Source organism: Colletotrichum orchidophilum (assembly GCF_001831195.1).
Source record: "Colletotrichum orchidophilum strain IMI 309357 chromosome Unknown Scaffold_129.1, whole genome shotgun sequence".
In the NCBI taxonomy this organism is placed as follows: domain Eukaryota; kingdom Fungi; phylum Ascomycota; class Sordariomycetes; order Glomerellales; family Glomerellaceae; genus Colletotrichum; species Colletotrichum orchidophilum.
In genome coordinates, this window is record NW_019173085.1 from 50,777 (window position 1) to 70,723 (window position 19,947).

At 53.3% G+C, this 19,947-nt stretch overlaps 7 protein-coding genes across 7 annotated transcripts; 2 read left to right on the plus strand and 5 right to left on the minus strand.

Moving 5' to 3' along the window:
* Positions 1-1,559: 1,559 nt before the first annotated feature.
* CORC01_11628 (uncharacterized protein) lies at positions 1,560-7,340 on the plus strand (the record flags this gene model as incomplete). The annotated part of the gene is made up of 11 exons (XM_022623251.1): positions 1,560-1,562; positions 1,634-1,710; positions 1,769-2,210; positions 2,345-2,378; positions 2,489-2,647; positions 2,730-3,997; positions 4,239-4,284; positions 4,416-5,009; positions 5,502-5,889; positions 6,235-6,691; positions 6,780-7,340. The coding sequence occupies 11 exons, from the start codon at positions 1,560-1,562 to the stop codon at positions 7,338-7,340; spliced, it is 4,029 nt and encodes a 1,342-aa protein (XP_022470239.1).
* Positions 7,341-7,504: 164 nt separating this feature from the next.
* On the minus strand, positions 7,505-9,048 carry CORC01_11629 (homogentisate 1,2-dioxygenase; the record flags this gene model as incomplete). Its single annotated transcript, XM_022623252.1, has 2 exons — positions 7,505-8,837; positions 8,981-9,048. 2 exons carry the CDS (start codon positions 9,046-9,048, stop codon positions 7,505-7,507), a joined length of 1,401 nt encoding a protein of 466 aa, XP_022470240.1.
* A 1,309-nt stretch (positions 9,049-10,357) lies between these two features.
* Positions 10,358-11,134, minus strand: CORC01_11630 (uncharacterized protein; the record flags this gene model as incomplete). The annotated part of the gene is made up of 4 exons (XM_022623253.1): positions 10,358-10,525; positions 10,582-10,765; positions 10,879-10,930; positions 11,008-11,134. 4 exons carry the CDS (start codon positions 11,132-11,134, stop codon positions 10,358-10,360), a joined length of 531 nt encoding a protein of 176 aa, XP_022470241.1.
* Positions 11,135-12,070: 936 nt separating this feature from the next.
* CORC01_11631 (uncharacterized protein) lies at positions 12,071-12,454 on the minus strand (the record flags this gene model as incomplete). Its single annotated transcript, XM_022623254.1, has 1 exon — positions 12,071-12,454. The coding sequence occupies one exon, from the start codon at positions 12,452-12,454 to the stop codon at positions 12,071-12,073; it is 384 nt and encodes a 127-aa protein (XP_022470242.1).
* Positions 12,455-14,654: 2,200 nt separating this feature from the next.
* On the plus strand, positions 14,655-17,186 carry CORC01_11632 (glutamine-dependent NAD(+) synthetase; the record flags this gene model as incomplete). Its single annotated transcript, XM_022623255.1, has 7 exons — positions 14,655-14,829; positions 14,900-15,063; positions 15,114-15,497; positions 15,564-16,286; positions 16,356-16,516; positions 16,572-16,772; positions 16,826-17,186. 7 exons carry the CDS (start codon positions 14,655-14,657, stop codon positions 17,184-17,186), a joined length of 2,169 nt encoding a protein of 722 aa, XP_022470243.1.
* A 326-nt stretch (positions 17,187-17,512) lies between these two features.
* On the minus strand, positions 17,513-18,067 carry CORC01_11633 (uncharacterized protein; the record flags this gene model as incomplete). Its single annotated transcript, XM_022623256.1, has 1 exon — positions 17,513-18,067. The coding sequence occupies one exon, from the start codon at positions 18,065-18,067 to the stop codon at positions 17,513-17,515; it is 555 nt and encodes a 184-aa protein (XP_022470244.1).
* A 1,237-nt stretch (positions 18,068-19,304) lies between these two features.
* On the minus strand, positions 19,305-19,813 carry CORC01_11634 (uncharacterized protein; the record flags this gene model as incomplete). Its single annotated transcript, XM_022623257.1, has 2 exons — positions 19,305-19,515; positions 19,575-19,813. 2 exons carry the CDS (start codon positions 19,811-19,813, stop codon positions 19,305-19,307), a joined length of 450 nt encoding a protein of 149 aa, XP_022470245.1.
* Between the last annotated feature and the right edge of the window lie 134 nt (positions 19,814-19,947).

Consider the following 19,947-nt stretch of genomic DNA (forward strand, 5'->3'; position numbering starts at 1 on the left):
TGTATACAACTTTGACGCCGTAAATAAGGGAGATGATCTTGTACGAACAATCTTGAGGGTTGGTGTCCTATGCGGCTATGCCGGTTACTTTTCTGCCGCATCAGTCTGAGAACTCCAAGATGGGGGACAAAGTCAAGGACAATGCAGATGATATCAAAGGGCCGCTGACTGCGTCTGGTGGGAGCGATGTCAACTTTATGGGAGCAGAGCAGAGCGATGGAGTCTTTACTCTGAGTAGCTCCTCCGAGGATGTTAGAGCTGAGACCTTGAAGATGTTGCATAATTATCATGATGTCGAGATGAGTGACGGGGCCTCTCTCTTGCGAGCTGAGTTCGAAGGGATACCAGTATATCAGGGGTACCGCAGCACTCTATGTTCGTAGAATTCAAATACATACACTATGAAAAGGTTACGTAGACTTGACCGCATCAGCCTGCCCTAAGGTACATACGGGAAGTTAAGAGATGGTTGCCAGAACCACCCAACAATGGAAACTAATTTCACAACGGGGCGGCCAAGCCTCAATGGCACAGCCACCGCCCACCAGAAGATGCGAGGGGACTTCGGCCCTTCAAAAAGATAAGTTGATAGCAGGTTTCTGGCCCCGCATTGCATGCGGCGGCAAAACTGCTCATGTACCCGAGTACTCAATGCTTGCTTCGAGTAGCAATCTCGGTGATAATCCGAAAAAAACAGCACTGCAAGACTGAACGGGATTACCTGGAAATTACACTTGCCTCAACCACAGACCCATGGCGCCCCGTATTGCGGAAGACTGATTCGACGAGTTTGTCTCATGACATGCTTGCCCCGCGATTCGGCCCCGGGCGGATAGTCGGCGGCTAGGCGGCGGCGTTATGAGACAGGACTTCCAGCGCCCCTCACTGGCACTCCTTTTCCAGTACTTTTGTTGTGCCTATCTGCCTGAACGTTGGGATCGGAGGCCAGAGGCTTGGCCACAAGAGAAGAACGTGCCAGGATGAAGATTGTGCTACCACACCGAACTGCGTTGCTCGCCAAGTCTGGAAGCAAAGCTCGCACGCACTGCAGCCACAGCATTCGTTCCCTCTTCAAATTGCAACTCTTTTTGCCGACCAAATGTCAAAAAAAGGCGTTATGCAAGGATACGTGCTCTTTTCCGGCTAGCGAATGCGTTTCGCCCATTGGGCTCCCATCTCGCCCCCATCTCGCCAAGCCTGCGTAGCATAGCCCATATGACGCCATGAAGCATTCGACTTTGTACACTTTCGATCCGGAAGCTTGCATCAAAAGGCGGCCTCTAGATCAGGCTAAAAATACTCGTGTTCAAGTGTCTGAGAGTTCCCCTCTTTCTATCCTCGACCACCTTTCCTTCCATTCTTTTGTTTGCTTCGAGTCTTGACGAAGTTTGAAGGGGTCTTCAAGAGAAAACTTGAACTACTGAGGGGGAGATACGAATTTGAAGAGACCAGAAACCGGTTCGAAGATACCATCACTTTGAATTCCATCATCGATCTTTTCCACGTGCCTATCATCAGTCTGCCACTGCTTTCAGAGATCTCAGCCACAGTTTGTACCCATGGTCAGTCTCATGACTTGTTTATTCCAGGCGTTAAATACCAATGAGTATGGGAACTGAACGCTTCCTCGCAGTCTCTGCTCCAGATCTATCCCGACTTGGGTGGCTCCCCTGATCTGCGAATTGCGTCTCCAATAGTCGAGAAGGTAGAGTGAGTACCTATTTCATCATTACTTAAACCCAAGAGAGCATTGCTGATGCAACTTTAGTATCATCATCGTTCCAGGACTGAAGCCCTCGCGAAAACCGGTGACAGGTTCGGGCTACCGAGATGACCTTACCCAAGCCTTTATCGATGGCCTCCTCCCTATTGACTTCCCAAATTCAAGAGTACTTTTCTTCGACTTTGATCCTCAGTCGGCTTTTCGGTCTGGTTTTACGGAAAACGGATTGGCAACTGTGACCCTACACCTCCTTCAACATGCTATCAAACTAAGACGAAAAGATCCTTTGCGGCCAATAATTTTCATCGCACATGGTTTGGGCGGAATACTCGTCAAGAGTGCCTTGCTTCGTGCAGCACTAGACTCGAGGTTCAAGACAATTAGAAGGGCAACTAAAGGAATCGCCTTCTTTGGAACACCTCATCGGGCAAAATCTCCCGACGCAACCTTGGAGACTCTAGTGTCGGACTTTGCGTCGCAGCTAAGAGTCTCGGACTACTGCCGGATGAATCAATCCCGAAAAGCCCCCTGCGCCTTGAAAACTTCGTCATCATTCTCAACGGTCCTCTCTGCTGAGAGATTTCACAATGAGTGGCTCTCGAGATACTCCTGCCGTCTTAGGTTCCTGTCTTTTTACGGGCAATCGTCATCTCTAGTAAGTGAGGGCTTATTTCAGTGTGCTTCGACAAACGAATTTCAACAACCCAAGCATTGGAAGCAATCGTCGTTGCACATCAGCTAACAAGGTACGAAAGGCTGTCCCAGGTGATAGCGCAACTCTCGGGCTACCCGAAGAGCAAGAGTCAATCATTGCTCTGCCATCATCACAGCATGACTTCTGGGCGTTTACAAGCTCGAGTGACCCAAACTATTGCATCTTCCGCAATAAATTAGCGTGGCTACTGGGATGGATCGCGCAGTCAGGTAAGCACAGTATCATTGGCCCATGAGCTGATGCATGGCTATATGGTCATCTTTCGAATGGTTTGGCTGACCTGATTACTAGATCCTGTTCGATACAGTCTCGAATTCCAAGACCTAAAATGGCTACGACACTTACTACCCCCGGGTCTCAAATCGAGAGAGCATCTCATCCAAGAGCCCGTCGAGGGCACATGCAAGTGGATTTGGTCGCATCCATCCTTCGACTCCTGGCTGCATGCCGATAAGAGCACAACGCTATGGTTAACAGGAAAGCCAGGCAGCGGCAAATCAACATTGTTGAGATATGTATCAGACTATCTCTGCGACTTTTCTGATGAGACTCCGTATGAGCCTCTTGCTGTCGCTCGTCGTTCCTTCGCTGTCGCGAACTTCTTCTGCGATTTTTCGGCTCCTCCAAAGTCGTCGGAAATTATTCTACGCTCCCTTCTGCACCAAGTTCTCACAGTACAACCGTCTCTGCTTCGTTACCTTACCCCAGTGGTCAAAAGGAGACGCCAATGGTCTACCGGCACTGAGTTCAGTCTGGTCACCGCGCTGAGGGAAATCTCAAAGCACAGAGGCATCGTCTGCGTGATAGACGCGCTGGACGAGTGTGACGATGGTGTACGCACCAGTCTTCTTGATTCATTGGCAGACCACCTGGTCTCTCCTTCTGAAGAGTCTTGGAAATCTCCTTGCGCGCTCGGCGGCAGTTGCCCTTGTCGCACGTCTTCTCCGCAGTTGAAGATTATCCTATCTTCTCGACCGAATCTCTCAATACGCAATCATGAGAACCCCAATGCCCAACATCTCAGCCTCTCTACAGGAGTAGCTGCATCAAGTTTGGCAAAGGACTTCCAAGCAGTCATCAAATCCAGCTTTCCTCTTCTCGGATTCAATGATGAAAGGCTTGAAGCTCTTCTTCCCATTGCGCGTCATCTGATTCGAGTTGAAAATGCTGCCGGTGTCTTCCTTTGGACAAAACTTGCCCTGAAGTCACTGCAGTTCCTGGAAACGCGAACCAGCGAGAATCTGTTGAACAGCCTGGCAAACCTTCCGACCAATTTGAACGACATGTACTCGTCGATTCTGTCTTCTATCAACAAGAAGAAGTCTGAAGAGAAGTCATACATCCTGAAATGTTTGGATTGGGTCATCTTTGCTCGGAGGCCTTTGCGAGTTGAGGAGCTCGCTGCCGCTATTGCTTTCGAAACCAAGAACAGCTATCAGCATGGAAGCCCAACCTCAATCTACCCACACAGCTTCCTAGATCTTGGCTACAAATTCAGCCGCAGGTCTGCCACAATTCGCTTCTCCCAAGTGCCTCTCATCGAAATCAAAGGCTCTACGGTTCATCTCGTTCATCGATCCGTCAGGGACTTCTTGTCACCTTCCACCGACGTCGCTGCTGGCAAAGCCTTTCTCCCGCGAATTTCTTGCAGGAGCGATATTGATGTTGAAACCCGCATCAAATCGATATGTCTGGCATACTTGATGGCTTCGGATCAGCCAGGCATTTCATCAAACGGGGGTCCTTCACACGCCACAATGCTTGACACTGAAGTTGCATTCCCTTTCTATTCTTATGCAGCAACACAATGGAACTACCATGACAAAGCTTCAGGTCAATCTCAAAAGTATGCAGACGAAATTGTTCACAGTTTCTGCAGTCCAAGATCCCTGCTACTACAAACGTGGTTTTGGCCTTGGTGGGAGAATCAATCGACGGAATCATGGGAACTAATCAGGTTTCCCAAATATCCAACAGAAGGTATCGTGCTTTCTTTCCTTGGCAAGGAAACCGAGATCGCGAATCTTCTTCGACGAAATTACATGAAGGCCGATGAGTGTACCCCTAAGGGAGAGGAATGGACGCCGCTGATGGCCGCATCGTGGAGTGGGCATGAGTCTGTGGTTCAGCTTCTCCTCCAGCAACATATTGACTACGCTACACATCCGGATCATTCCTCCCGGGCCCTAACGCACGCAATCGAGCGGGGACACACGCTCATTGCTCAGGAAATCACGATGGCTTTTGCTCAGCCAACAGCGGGAACATCTCTATCGCTCCAGGTTCTGTCTCATGGGGCGGACTCTCCTCTGGCAACTGCCGCACGGCATGGTCACTCGGAAATAGTTTCATTGCTCCTTAATACCGGAGTTTCTGTCAACTCTCACTGGTCCTTGCCGGATAGAGAATCAAAGCTCAGGAATCTGGGTTCTGTGCACTATGAATGGCTGGGTGAGATCACGCCGCTGGCACTTGCCGTAAGCCAGAATGACATGGATATGATAGAGGTTCTCAACGCATCAGGCGTCAGTTTCAAAGACTACGACTATTTGAGCCTCGCTGCTAGTACGGGTGCGTTAGGAGCGGTTCAATTCCTACTAAAACAAGGGCTGGAGATCCAGGACGAACACCAAGAGCGCTCAGCACTTCTTCTAGCGGCAGATCGTGGTCATACTGAGATAGTGAGACTTCTCTTGGATCACAATAAGTCTCTCCTGCCGCTGGATCAGCCAAAGAGTCTGCTTCGCCGTTGGGCTAAGCACGACGGTCTAGGAGTGGTCTTTCCGCTTCTTTTGACCTCCGCCTTGACAACTGAAGATGCTTTTCTCGACGCATGCAGGGTCTGTTCCCGAGAAAAAATCAGTCTATGTCTAGACATCGGCGTCTCTGTAAATTCAGGAAGAAAAGGGAACTATGCGATTCACCATGTCTTCAGTGACTCTGGGCCTTGGGACAGACCTCCTCGCGAGAGTGAGAGATTACATGCTCTGAACATCCTGTTCGAGAAAGGGGCCAATGTAAGCCAGAAAGATGAGCATGGCAACACCTGTCTTCACCTAGCAGCGAAAAGAGGCGAAGACGAAATCGCGCGACACCTTGTCTCCCTCGGATGTCCTGTCAATGAGAGAAATCAACTTGGGGAGACTGCCGCGGATATTGTGGCGCTTCAAGGCAACGCTGCTTGGCTTCAACAACTTCTCGATTCCGGATCCTATCCAAGCAATTTTACATGGAGGAACGCGCTAAAGAGCGGCAGCATCGACACCTTGCTCGTCTTGATCAAGGCCTGTCGGGAGGAAATCGAGCTCTCGCCAAAGCCCGTTGAAGTGTACCACCATTACCTCATATGTGGAGATGTTCCCCTTTGTTACAGTCAAGCTGTAGCCTATCTCAGGTCCAAACGCATTATGGATCACCGCAGTATCCAGATCGAAGTCGATCGCAATCCCACGTTCGTCGATGTGCTTCAATGAGGGTGGGAAGACCTCACAGAAACTTCATGGGGTTGGTGGCCTATGAGGCCACCTTTACCCCAGTTGAGCCCGGATGAAGCTTGGATCTGCTGGAAATGCGTCCACGTGAGTAGGCCCATCAATATCTTGACATTCAGCATGAGCTTACCCGCAACCTAGTGCGATGCCAGAGAGCACAGAGAAAGGATACCTTTCCAGCTTAGTGTCGAAATCAGGGCTCTTGTCGAATATCTTTCGATTTTGAGCCAAGCCGTTTCGGAAACAATAAACCAACACGATCCCAAAAGGGATGAATGGACAATTTCATCAAACCCGGCTTATAGCCTCGTTGACTCCGACAATAATACGGTCATGAACCACCCCAATCGTGAGAGCAACTCGCCGTTGCGGGGACCAGCGTCCGGCACCAGCGGCCGAGGTCAGGACCAGCCGCGCGGCTTGGGTTCAACTCCCAGCAACTCTCGTAGACGCCCTATTCCCGAGCGTCAAAGAAATGTGACGGGCTCAAGAACTCCCAGGTCTCTCTTGACTGATGGCCTCGAGGAAAAGATCCCCGATAAGAAGAGACCCAACCCTGACGAATCGGATTCAGACAGCAAAGTGAAAGGTCGTTTTGTTGTCATCAAACCTGGGTCCTTCCCCCATGATCATGTCGAAGTCCGAGCAACAACCACCGACTCGAGCTTCTTCGACGACTTGCAGATGAAGTACTGCATTCGGCGAAGCAAGTTCAAGACCTATTTTTCTATCCACCGGTTCCATCATTGGGGATTCGACAGAGTAAGCTACTATCTGTGCTTCCTGAAGTTCTCCTTTGGAAGCACAAGCTAGTCACAACTTCAATCTTACTAACTCGCGACGGATCTAGTACGAACATTTCAGAGGCAACTACTGTTCGATCGCCGACGGCTGCGCAAAGAGCACCCTGCTACCCGAAGCACCGTTAGATCAGGACTACGATTTCAAACGACTGGCCAACGATATGCCGCCGATATCCCAGCCGATATTCTACAGCCACTGCTACGACTGTAAACCCGACTGCTCTCGAATCAGAATGCTGCACAGCTGTACGAATCCAACAGCGGGGAAGCTGGACGAGGAATGTGCCCCGGAGTACAGCATGCGCGTGGCCGAGCTTTTGTCACGGGTACCCAAACGATTCCTAGAGTGGCAGCCGAGAAATCTGGACCACGAGGTGGCATACGGGCTGTCTTCGTTTGAGCTACCGAACGTATGGGGCTTCGTCATGTACTCTATTCTTTGTTTCATATTACCAGCGGCACTGTTTTGGATTTTCTGGTTGTCGATCATGGGACACGAGGCCGATTTGCAGAATGCTAGTGTACCGGCAACACTAGGCGCTGTTTTTTGGGTCATACTTTACCAGAGCACGGCGGGGAAGCGATGGTGTCAAAAGATGCAGTATTAGGCGGTCTCTCTGACCAGAGGACTTTCGACTTCGTTTCAATAGATCTGGGTACTTTTATAGCTATTCATACTGGGGATGAAGGCGTTAGGCCTTCCTGATCATATACTTCATCAAATATCGACTTGAATACACCATCCCCGACCCCTTTCTTTTGCTCGTTTTGCTCATTTCAACAAGTGTCCTCCGGAAACAACACCCTCAGGCTTCTTCCAATGCACCGGCACCCCGCCCCAGCTCTCCTCGGAGTACCCCTGCTGGACCTTTTTACACGTCCGCAAGCCCCATTCAGTAACACCAACCATGGCACAGCTCTCAAACATGAAGGCGCAGCTCCCCTCGCCGACCTTGGCAGGCTTCAGCTCCGCGTTCCTGGCGCCCTCGCCGCTCTCGGCGTCCGGCCCGTGGCCCGACATGGTATTATGCAGGCTAGCGCCGCCGGGCACGAAGCCTCCTTTCCCGCCGCGCTTGGCGTCGTAGCCGCCCGTGATGAGGCCCATGAACTCGGACATTGTGTTACGATGGTAGTACGGCGGGCGGAAGGTGTCCTCGGCGACGAGCCAGCGCGGGGGGAAGATGACGAAATCGGCAATGGCGGTTCCCGGGACGCCGCTGGGCGCCGAAAGGACGGTGAAGATGGAGGGGTCCGGGTGGTCGTAGGAGATTGTGCCAATGGTGTTGAAACGGCCGAGGTCGTACTTGTAGGGGTAGTAGTTTCCGTGCCAGGCGACGACGTCAAAGGGGGTGTGCGGCTGCGTGGTCTGGAAGTAGTCATTGTTGAACTTTACGGTGACGGTGTAGCTGTTTGCGCCCTCGTAGGCCGTCGCGCCAAAGTCCTCGTCGAAGCAGGCGACGGGCACCTGGAAGTCGCGGGCGTTGGCGAGGCCGTTTGTGCCAATGGGGCCCAGCTCGGGGAGAGTAAAGTGGCCCTGATAGAGCTCGAGTGCGTAGCCCCGCGCGGGACCGGAGGGCAGGTGGACCTGGTATTTGATGCCGCGGGGGATGACGGCGATCTCGAGGGGTCGGACGAGGAGCCAGCCGTGCTCTGTGCGGATGTCCAGGGTGCTCTCCTGCGGGACGATGAGTAGGTCGCCGTCGGCGGAGTAGAAGGCTGCTTTTGGGTCCATGCTCCGGCCGGCGGCGTAGACGTACATGCCGATGCCTTGTTTCAGCGTGGGGTCGCCGGCGCCGGCGACGAGGCGCATGCCGGCGACGAAGTCCCATTCCTTGCTCTCATCATGGTCGAAGGGATCCCAGCGAAGCTGATTGGGGATGTATTGCAGCCTGGAGGGTTGGGCGCGGGTCTCGGGGGACGGGGCCGAGGTCGGGGCGTAAGGGTGGTGGGCGCAGGAAGGCAGGATGCGGTAGAGCCAGGCCTGCTTGCTCTCGTGGCGCGGCGCTGTGAAGGAGGTTCCGGAGAGCTTCTCGGCGTAGAGGCCGTGGGGGGCCTTTTGTGGGGCGTTTTGGCCGACGGGCAGGGAGTCGGGGACGGCTTCGGATCTGGGGGAAGGGGTGGAGATGTCAGCATGTCTGGGGGAGGATTGCGGGGGGATGGGGGGGATGGAGGGGGATCATTAGTAGGCAAGACGGTAGATATGGTAGACGATCAAGAACAGCACTGCGGGAGCGAGGGTCGTACGTACTCGAGGTGCGAATCGAAGCCGACTTGGTAGCGGTACTTCTCCTTGAAATCAAACGTTGTGACGGGCATTGCTACGAGATTTTAGGAGTAGATGAATGGCTAAACTCGCAAGCTCCGAGGTGTTGTTTGCGCGAGGGGGCCGATGATAGAGATGGGAAATTACAACACAGCAACGTTCCAGAGGATGCAAGACGTTCAAATAATACTGCCGCCTGTCCCCTCTCCTCGGATCTTTCTGGATGACGTTTGGGTAAAATGCCATGCCATTCCTCCCAAAGCCGGCAGCTTGGCTGGACCGGTATCGTATTCCGCGTTGCGTGCGTCCTGCGGCAATGGGAAGGCACGGCAAGACGCGGCGTCTGCCGACGTTAGCCGGGGTCTGTGCTTCTGTCTGAACCGTGGACCTCTCAATTCCGATTTCCGACAAGCTTAGTTAAGACAGGTAGGTACGCTGCCTCGTGGAGGAAGAAGAAGACCCGGCCGACGTTTCCGCTCAATGGTGCGATCGAGAGCTTTCGCTACGGTTGCTTAGATTCAATGGTCACAAAATGCGCTCTGGCTGGAAGATGGGAGTTCATCAAGTGGGTTGGTGGCATTCATGTTGCCTCGAAATATACAGCGTTGGAATGTTGAAGCAGTAGCTACAAAGCCGTTCAATCATCATGGAGGCTTGTTACCTCAGTATAATATGACATTACCCCGCCATTCGCAGCCAACGAGAAAGTGAGGGGTTCCTCTTTGACTGTTTGAAGGGTGCCCTAGCATCATCTTCTCTGTTCTACTTGTAAGTACCTTAGGCATTGCCAGCAGAGTAATTCAACCCTAGATCTTCTGCACATTGCACAGCAGGACTCAGGGTCGTCACGGGTTTGCGGACATTTTATGTCGAGTCCACGGTAGGGGGCGCTACGGCGTGCAGGACCCTTGCTCCCCGGAGAGTGGGTCACGATCAATGCAGACATGGAAGCCGCAATCACAGACACACACTCTCTCTCATATCCACTCCGACGAACTAAACACTCCTGAGGATGATATCCACGGTCTTAGGTCAGCAACGAAAGTAGTGTGCATTTTTCTCGCTTCGTATTCACGAATTGAATTGGATGAGAGACGTGTGGAAGGTCAACGAGTCAATTGAGCCGGGTACCGAGACTTTCACCGCCGCAGACACCCCGCTCCACCGAGCGTCAACTCCATTATCCTCCTAACTGTACATCTCGAAGCATCAAGCTCCAGAGCAGACATCCGAACTGATTGACATCCATCCGACGATATCTATCGCAATATCCCATTGCGCCAAGTCGCCTATTGAGCTACAGCGAAGCAAGCAGTTTTACCAGGAAGTATTGGACCAGATACGGAAACAGAGTCAGGGAAGTTACTCCTCACCCTCTTGCTTCTTGTTCTTCTTCTTCTTGCCGCCACCGCCACCACCGAGCTTTTCTACTGCGGGATTCTTCTGGAGGTGGACCACCAGACGTGTCCAGGACTCTTCCTTGTCCCATTCAAAGCCTGCCAGATACGGGTTGTCGAGCTCATCATCGGACTGAGCACCCTTGTTAGCAATGGTCGTGGCATACGGCTTGGTCACAATGTGCTTACTCTCTTCTTGTATGCCTTGTGGATGGCGTCCAAGGCATCCTTTATTGTTACTCCCTTGAGGTTGCGTGCTGTTACCTCCATGCCGAGAGGGAAATGCAGGTCAATCTTCTTGACTGGAGGCTTTGACAGGTGGAGCTTGAGGATTTCCTTGTCCTCGACTTGCGATGATGAAGTGTTGATCTTCCTAATTGGGGTCAGTCTGCATGTAATTCATTTGTGCCAATAGCATCCACCACCGAATTCAACGCTAAGGTAAAGCTGCCGATGCAGATTCAGTTGAAGGGGCAACCAACTTACCATCCTGTCCGTTGTGTTTCCGGTGCGAGCTCAAGCTCAATCTTTTGTTCTTCTGTTGGACTGTTAGTCATGTCCCGAAACAGCCGAGTCAAGGGTCAAGTCAGGTGCGGGGTTGAAGCAGTGACGTACCAAGGTCCTTGATGTTGTACACACCAGGTGCAGCGGCGGACGATTGCCGGCGAGTCTTGGACTCCTTTGGCGGTGATTGAGAGAGACCTCCCACAGCTGAGTCGACCTTGGAGAGCGGTTCCGTCATGATTTCGAATTATTGTGAAGTGTTTGATCAAATATGATCGAATTGGTTGTTGTAGTCTGAGGGCCGTGTCAGCCGCGGGAGCTTTATTGACACCAATTCAAGCTCCAGCTCCAAGCTACAAGCTACAAGCTTTAAGCTGCAAGCTCCGAGATCCGGGAATAGGAGCTCTCGTGCTTCTCAACGGATGGCGATTGGGGAGGAAAGGGGCAGAGGGGTAGCTACCTTTGTTGAACAGGTGATGTGTGGTTGTGAGATGAATGGTTGGAGGAGAAGTGGGATGAGGAGGGGATTAAGAAGGGAAGCGGAGGCGGGGGGGAGACGAGAGGTAGATGGATGTCGACCCGGTCGGGCGCCTGACCTGGTGTGCGGGCCTGAGGTAAGGAGAGGGGATGGGAGAAAGGGTCCGCCGATTGTGAAGTATCGAGGTGAGGTATCTCATGTTCCTATGCGCAGAGTGAAGTGCCAGAGGAGACTTGGTGATGTACTGGTCTCACAGGTACTCCCATGTAGTAGGTAGACGAAGTGGTGCTTGGGGCCTTGAGAGTGGTCGGTCGAGTCGAACCAGAGCTGAAGCGACCCCGAACAGGACCTGACCAGACGTAGCGGAGAGCATAGCAGCTGCCAGCAGAGAAGCTCCCTGAATCGGCCGTGGACTGGAGTCCATTGTCGATGCATTACGGTTTCGTCAGACCGGGCGGGGTAACTGCCCATCAATGGCGTCGCCAGACGATCGCGTGACATGGAAGCTCATGAGATGCGCGCAAGGGGGGGAGACGGCGAGGAACGGGCGGCAGGTGACGGGTGGTCCGGGCTGGGAGCAAGTGCAGCGCAGGGACCAGGGACCAGGGGCCAGAAACCAGACCAGGGAAAGAGAGAACCACAACCCACAGGAGCTTCCTTCTCCCTTTTCTCTGCTACCTGCCCACGCTAACGTACCTAAGTACCCAAGATACCTTCTTCATAGGAGGTCTTCATACACTGGAATGTGCTGAAAGTACATCTCATATGCTCTTGCCTTGCCTTGGCCTTCCTTCCAATGCCTCCACTTGCTCTTGCCGGTACCGCACCTGGCCACTGTGTGAAGCACCAGAGATGGTCCGACTGGTCTGGTTGGCTGATTGTCCGAAACGGGCATGGCGCGGCCAAGGTTGAGCCACTCGAGAGGACTGCGTGACGGATCGGCTTTAGTGCGGTCTCCGAAGTCAAAAGTCTGGGGTAAAAGTCTGGGGAAAGGGCCATAGAAGAGGAGAGCTTCAAGCTGCAGTCTGACGGTCCGGCGACGGTCGGGCCCACTCCTCCCGTCTCATACCCAAGGTGCATGCACTGGCGGGATGAAGATGGATGCCATCAGCGAGCGAGAGGAAGTGCGATGGTGTGGCAGCAAGTGTGTGTGGGAGGGAGCATCCCGAGATCATATTGATGTTTCTTTCTCGCCAGGCAGGTTCTACGCAGGATCTGGAGCCTTGGAAGCAGGCACAAGACCAGGGACAGGAGCAGGAACTGGAACGAACTCAACAGGGAAACGCAGCTCGGCGTTTGTACAGCTGCTCCGACCCGTCGCCGCGAAAACGAGCCAACATAAGCGAACCGGTTTCCCGCTGTGGGGTCGCCGTTCAGTCGTGTTTGGTGGAACCACAAAACAGCCCATCCCTCACCTGATTCACCAACCCCCAACCTGCCGACAGTAAGACAGCAACCAGAGAATCTCAAGAGCTGGGGAATGGTTTGCTAGACAGTGGGCAGGGTGCGCAGGGAAATTGCAATAGGTATGGTGACACACTCTGCCAAAGGGCGATGACAGACGGCATGCATTATGAGTGAGGTGATTTGCTGGTCCCGTGAATATGCTTTGACGGGGCCGTTGCTAGCAACGAGTCGATGGCCTGCCCTCAATCGCCAGAGTTTGACCATCCCTCGCTGTGAGTCGTGACACAGCTCACACCACCCTCCTCGTGGGCCCCCGCTCGATGATCCCACCTTCAATATAAGCCACGCGGATCCCGACAGATCCTCTATTTCCACGAACATCTTGAACCATTTCTTCCATCCACGGATCGCGCGATGCTTTTATTGATTCAGTGTTCTTGTTTGGTTTCCAGCTCACGTCTATCACCGGTCTACCGTATTTACTCACCTCTCTAGAGCATCCCACTATGACCTGCTCTGTGTATTCCTATTCCTAACTCTACGAGAGTTGCAAACACATTGCCCCGTATATCAAACGCAGCTAGGCGACGCAACAGTAGCAGCATGTCGTCACGGTCCCACATTCCCACGCCAGCTTAGCGTCTCAATTCGTCTCGTCTCGCACGTCCACGTCCAATTCCACATCATTTCTGTCACCTTCAGTCTCTGAGAAATGGATTCAGTTGCATCGTCAATGTGAAGAGCGCCAGATGACCGTATTGCATTCGCTGATTAACTCGTCCAAGAATGACCGTTGTGAGTATGGGCGCACCCCTCCATTGATTATTCAGTTGGACCACCGCCGTCCCGATGACATCGATTTCCGAACATGAAGCGAGCATGAACGCAATGCACTAGCAATGCCACAACCCACAATTCCAATTACGGATACCCCGGCCAGCTGCACCTCCCACCTACCTAAGTCGTCAGCCCCGGTGCCCCGATCTGCCTTGCAGTGATTTCCTCAGTCGTCCTCTCGGCGGTCCCCCGTTTGAAGAAGATTCGGACGGCGTTTGAAAGGGCAGTTATTAGTAGGATGAATGGTTGTACGTATACAGTCTCTCCATTGTGCAGCAAGATCACTAACAAGTGTGTAGCAGGTCGAAGAAAGATCAGCTTGATGGTCCCCAGCCTTTGTATTTAGAGTTAGACAGCATGCCGACCCCTTCGGAAACCGACAATATGGCAGGCTGCTCAGAGAGCCCCTTCGAAAAAACCACCTCGCCAAGCGACGAGTCAACAGTCCCGGACGACCAACCACAGGAATAGCGTAGTTGCAAAGGGGAAGGATGGTTGGAGATGAGGCATGAACACCAGGGAGTGTTATGCTCGAAGCTCAAGCTCGGAGTCACGAAGCGTAATGGTACATGGTCAGACGGGTGGATGGCAGGGGCAGGTGCCAGGTACTCGTACCTTGGACTGGAAGATGCAAAGGTGCTGGAGCTCTGGGACATGGAAGAAGGCCAGCTGTGTCTGTGCTTCGACTGATACAGTATCTTATCTTATCAGAAACCCTCCGACCCCGCTAAGGTACTCCCATAGTTCCATCTTTGTCATCTGTGACTTGTCGTCATTCCGATCCTATACCCCTCCATCTCACTGAGTCAGCAGTCCGTTCGTGCCGTGTTCAGCTCCTCCCACGGAACCCCGCCCCGGGCGTCTGCTTGATTGACTTGAACTCTGTCCCCGAACGCCGCTCGCGCCAACCAATCACTCTCTCCCTTGGCTGCCACCGCCGTCACAACGACCCAATCGCACTTTTCCTGGCTCCGTCTCTGGATCCCACCTGCGGTCGCCATCTCATATCGGACCGCCCCGGCCGGCTCTCGTCGCCATGTCATTCGTCACTGTCGCGGCGGCGACTTTGCCCAGTGTCCCCCTAGACTTCAAGGGCAACCGCGACAGGATTCTAGAGAGCATTCGCATTGCCAAGGCCCAGGGCGCAACTCTCAGAACCGGTCCAGAGTTGGAGATTCCCGGCTATGGCTGTCTTGATCATCACCTTGAAGGTACTTGCTCCGGATTCTTGGCGGGACTTCAGAGGGTTCGTGGGAAAAGGTTGAGCTGACACCCCGTTAGGAGATACCTTCCTCCACAGCTGGGAGGTGCTCACTGAGATTATCAGCGATCCCGTCTGCAAGGATATGCTGATTGACCTGGGTATGGGATGCCGCCATCGCAACGTTCGTTACAACTGTCGCGTCCTCTGCACCTACAAGCACATCTACCTCATCAGGCCAAAGGTACGAGTTCCTTGGCCCCTACTAGGACCTCTTGAACTCACATCTACAAGCAAAGTCTGGCCAACGATGGCCTCTACCGTGAGGCACGGCACTTCACGGCATGGACGAAGCTCAGAGAGGCCGAGACCTACTACTTGGAGGCCGTGGCCGCTCAGGTCACCGGCCAGAAGACAGTGCCCATTGGTGACTTGATTCTCAGCACGCTTGACACCGCCGTGAGCTGTGAGACTTGCGAAGAGATGTTCTCGCCCCTGAACCCCTCGACGTTCCTCGGCCTCAACGGCGCCGAAATTATCCTCAACAGCAGCGCCAGCCACGCTGAGCTACGAAAGCTAAAAACCCGGCTCGATCTCATCTCAAACTCGACTCGGAAATTGGGCGGTATCTATGTGTATGCTAACGCGACTGGTGTTGATGGCGAGGCGCGTATGCTGGTAAGTCTTGACTTGGTGGCTACAAAGCTACGGCGAAAGCTTCCCAGCAACTAATTTGAAGCACAGTTTGATGGATCAAGCATGGTGCTAGCCAATGGAAAGGTCCTCGCGCAATCCTCTCAGTTCTCTCTGAAGCCAGTCGAAGTCATAACTGCCACCATTTCTGTGGAAGAAGTCAGGAGCTACCGTTCCAGCATCTCGCGAAACGTCCAGGCTGCTGCTCAGCCCGACTTCCCTAGGGTCGACTGCGACTTGCGACTTACACGGCCCGCCGACGAAGTGTACTTATCAGATCATCTTCAAATCGCGAAGGAGATCGAGCTTAAGATCCTCGACCCAATGGAAGAAATTGCCCTGGCTCAAGCGGTCTTCCTTTGGCAGTACCTTTGCCGCACCAACTCTCCTGGCTATTTCCTCGCCTTGAGTGGAGGTCTAGACTCCTCGACGGTCGCACTGTTTGTCTACAGCATGGCAAAGCTTGTGCTCCAATCCATTGATGCTGGAGAGATGTCAACGCTGGATGACCTGAGACGCGTTACTGGTGACAAGACGTTTATGCCCGAGACACCGCAAGAAATTGTCTCGCGCTTGCTGCACTCATGCTACATGGGAACTGTCAACTCTGGAGATGATACGCGGACCAGAGCCCGTCGTCTTGCAGAGGTTCTCGGGGCTTACCACTCTGACATCTCAATCGATGAAGCGGTTGTCGCTCATGAGGCTATCATTGAAAAAACACTGAACTTCAAGCCCCGGTATGGAATCGAAGGCGGTAGTCCTGCCGAGAACGTGAGTGTGGCCCATTTATCCTGGATAATAGAGGTGAAAGTGCATTGGATTCTAACATGGTGGATTTAGCTTGCGCGTCAAAACATACAAGCAAGAAACCGGCTCGTTGTCCAGTACGAGCTGGCGCAGCTATCAACAACTGCAAGACAACTCCCAAGGGCCGGGGCAGCACTTTTGGTCTTGGGCAGTGGCAATGTGGATGAGAATCTCCGTGGCTACTACACCAAATAGTGAGTAATGGGCCCAAGCATGTGCGAACAATCATAGATTGCTTACCGTTTGCAGCGACGCATCGTCGGCGGATATCGCTCCGCTAGGAAGTATCTCAAAGACGGATGCCAAAAACTTCCAAGCTTGGGCCAAGGATCAGTGGGACTTGCCCATTATGTCCGAGTTTCTCGAGGCTACGCCCTCGGCAGAGCTTCTCCCGCTCTCTGCCGGAGTTCAGGATGATGAGGCGGATACTGAAATGGGTCTGACCTACAGGTGAGCCTTCAAGACACTCTCAACTACGGCGTTGGCACTGACCATTTCTGCAGCGAGCTCTCAGAGTTTGGCATCCTGAGAAAGGTGCACAAGCTCGGTCCGTGGTCTACGTACCTCCGATTGCTCGGGGACTGGAAGGAGCGACCAGGCTACGGGCCGCGCGAGATTGGCGAGCGCGTCAAGAGGTTCTTCCGCTTCTACTCAATGAACCGCCACAAGGCCGTCATCCTCACGCCCTCGCCGCATCTCTCGGCGTACAACCCTGACGACAACCGTCACGACCTTCGTCCGTTCTTGTACGTCGTCAACTGGCCGTGGCAGTTTTCAAAGATCGATGCACATGTAGAGGAGCTTGAGAAGAAGATTGCGGACAGGGCCAGGCCGGCGGACGTCCAGTACGACGCGCTTGACTAGGAGACGAGACGCGAGTTGCTGGATGAAGCTCACAGACGGATGGCTAGTTGAGAAAGCAAGGCTTCAATGTTGGCGGCCTCTGCGTATTGACTTTCATGACGTGGCCACCTTCCTGTGCTCTGGTGAGTCCAAATATAGATAGATACGAAGAGATGTCAAAGACTCCAGGGAATTCAAGGACAATAAACATGCCTAGTAAAGTAGACAAAGGCGTAGCCCGCGCATTTCATTTCATGAATTATTCCTTCGGGTCGGCGGTTCACCCTGATGCACCAACAGTCTCTTTGCCAAATTATCGAACTGCGCGATAGCACCTCCCAAAGCACCTACTCGGCCCCCGAGTCGGGAACAGGCATCACCTCGCCCAGCCTCTGCCCCTCAAACACGGGCATCTCCGCCGCAGCAAGCATCACAAAGAATCTCGCCGTCTCCGTCTCGCTACAGTTCCTCCACCCGTGCATGGTGCCCCTCTGCACGTACACGTCCCCCCTCTTGAGGACCGTCTTCTCTCCGCTGTCCAGCACCAGCTCCAGCTCCCCTTCAATCAGGACGCCCGTGTCCAGGCTCTCGGTCCGGTGGAGCGGGACGTCGGGCCCGCCCGGCAGGATATCGACGATGCGGGCGGCGAGGCCGCCGGGGAGGGCGATGCCGATGTTGTTGGGGAGGTGGGTCTCGTAGGCGGCGAGATCGGCGTCTTGGGGCAGCGGGGCGGGGAGGGAGGGGGACGAGTAAGCTAGGTAGAGGTCTATGCCGGGCGCGGAGGCTTTGGGGACTTCGGGGGCTAGGGAGGTGGAGAGGATTGCTTGGCCTGCCGCGTTGTGGGTCGTTATGATGCGCCGAGGGGGCGGGAGGGGTTTGTATGACGATTGCTGAGAGGACATTTTTTTGGATTTCGGGGTGTAGATTAGACGATTGGGACTGGAGTTTGGCGAATGCTGTACTGTGATGTGATTGAGGTGAAGATGTCGGAAAGGACGCCAATCTCAGCTGGTGGTCTTTTCAGTTTGCTTATATAGATGTGAAGCTGATGAACCTTCTGACCACAAGCACCTAGATACAGCGCAATCGACCGGCTGAGGAGTATTTCAAAAGACCGAGGCACCGTCGACAAAACATGCCTAAAGCGAACCCCTCAGTCCCGGGGTCAGCACACCATCATCCAACAACTCTGCCCAATTCAGCTCCAAGACCCTGACCCCATTCGCCGGTTGAGTCCCGGGATTTCTCCAGGTACGTATGGGCTGGGAACCGATTCGTCGCATGCCGGCCCGAGGAGGTGGTTGAAACGGCCGGAGATGGGATGGGGGACGTCAGCTTATGGTTACATTTGCAAGTCGATCAAGCTCGAGTGATGATGGCATGCGGGGGAGGAGGGGGCGGGGGGTATGTGATTCTGCCCGCATAGAGGGCCCGCTTACATTTTTAACAGAGGACGCGGATAAGGTTCCGATCGAATTGGGGCTAGAATTGTCAGAGTTCAAGCCCGCACATGAGCCCCCTGCAAACGTTGACGAGCCTCCTGGAGGCCGGAGGTCAAAGTCAACCTTCTTTGTTATCCAAATTCACTACCTTTGCTGGCAGCGTCCGCACCGGCCAGGACTTGAAGCTATTCCCGGAATCAAAATTCCGTCGCGACGCGCTCGAACGATTGAAAGTCAGGACATTCTTTCAGGTTTCTTTAGCAACAAAAGCGTCGCTCTGGGTTTTGTACCCGCTGTTAGGAAACGTCGGGTGCCGAGGCGAATGTACCGGCGTACATCCGGCCGCTGCTTGACAGCGTAGGTGGTTCAAGCCTCGGGGGATCTGCCATATACACAGACTGTGTAGGATACATTGCGGTGATAGTCTTTGAGAGAGAGATCATGCAAGTCGCGCGTTCTCCCCGACTTGGGCCATCTCCAAACGATACGCCGAGTTGTAGCTCGGGGATAGTGCAGTGTCATGTTGAGTAAGCCATGTTCAGGTGAACATTACATTTTCTATAATTATCTTGATGAGTAGGGTATCTAAAGTTTGTTTCTGCACCATCCGGACGCGGTACCACCAAGCAAGGCAGCAGCCGCTTGGCATTTCTATGGCATTGGTCAATGGGCTACCTCTTGGGGATCGTCGAATGCATCATTTCAAACTAACCTCGGTCCAATCGCAGTTGTTGATGGCTTTAGACGGAATGAATGCAAGGGGGCTCTTCTTGTATCGATAACACTCCTGGTAGTTCGGCCCATAGTATCCGTCCTGTCCAGTGCCACTGCAAGCTTGGGAGGTGTAGGCATCCCAGGGGATGTTGGATGACAGCGCGCCGTTGTACATGAAGTTGTTTCTGACGCACCTTGGGTAGGGTTAGGTCAGTGCGTGACGCTGGCTACCATGTAGGATGATGGTTCATACCAGCAATTCGTGTACTTGGCACATGCTTCTGTTGATGTAATGGCCACTGCCGCAATCGTAGCGAGGATGGACAACTTCATTTTTTTTAACCTTTGGTGGTGAAAATAAGCATAGAATAGGGTTGCCAGCATTGGCTTCAAGGCCAAACTGTGTTGAGGAAGAGACCGAATCCGAACTGATATATCTTCTTCGACAACATCAATGCAAGTAGGAACGAGCCAGTGCGATTTCCAGAACATTGATCATTTGGGCGGGTTTAAATTACGCGATGCACTGCAGCGGGTTAGCCGTGACTCAGGACGAGATTGGATTGCCTGCAATTCTCCAGCTTGGGCTTGTAACATAAATTGCCCTATGTGAGAGAGTCATTGAA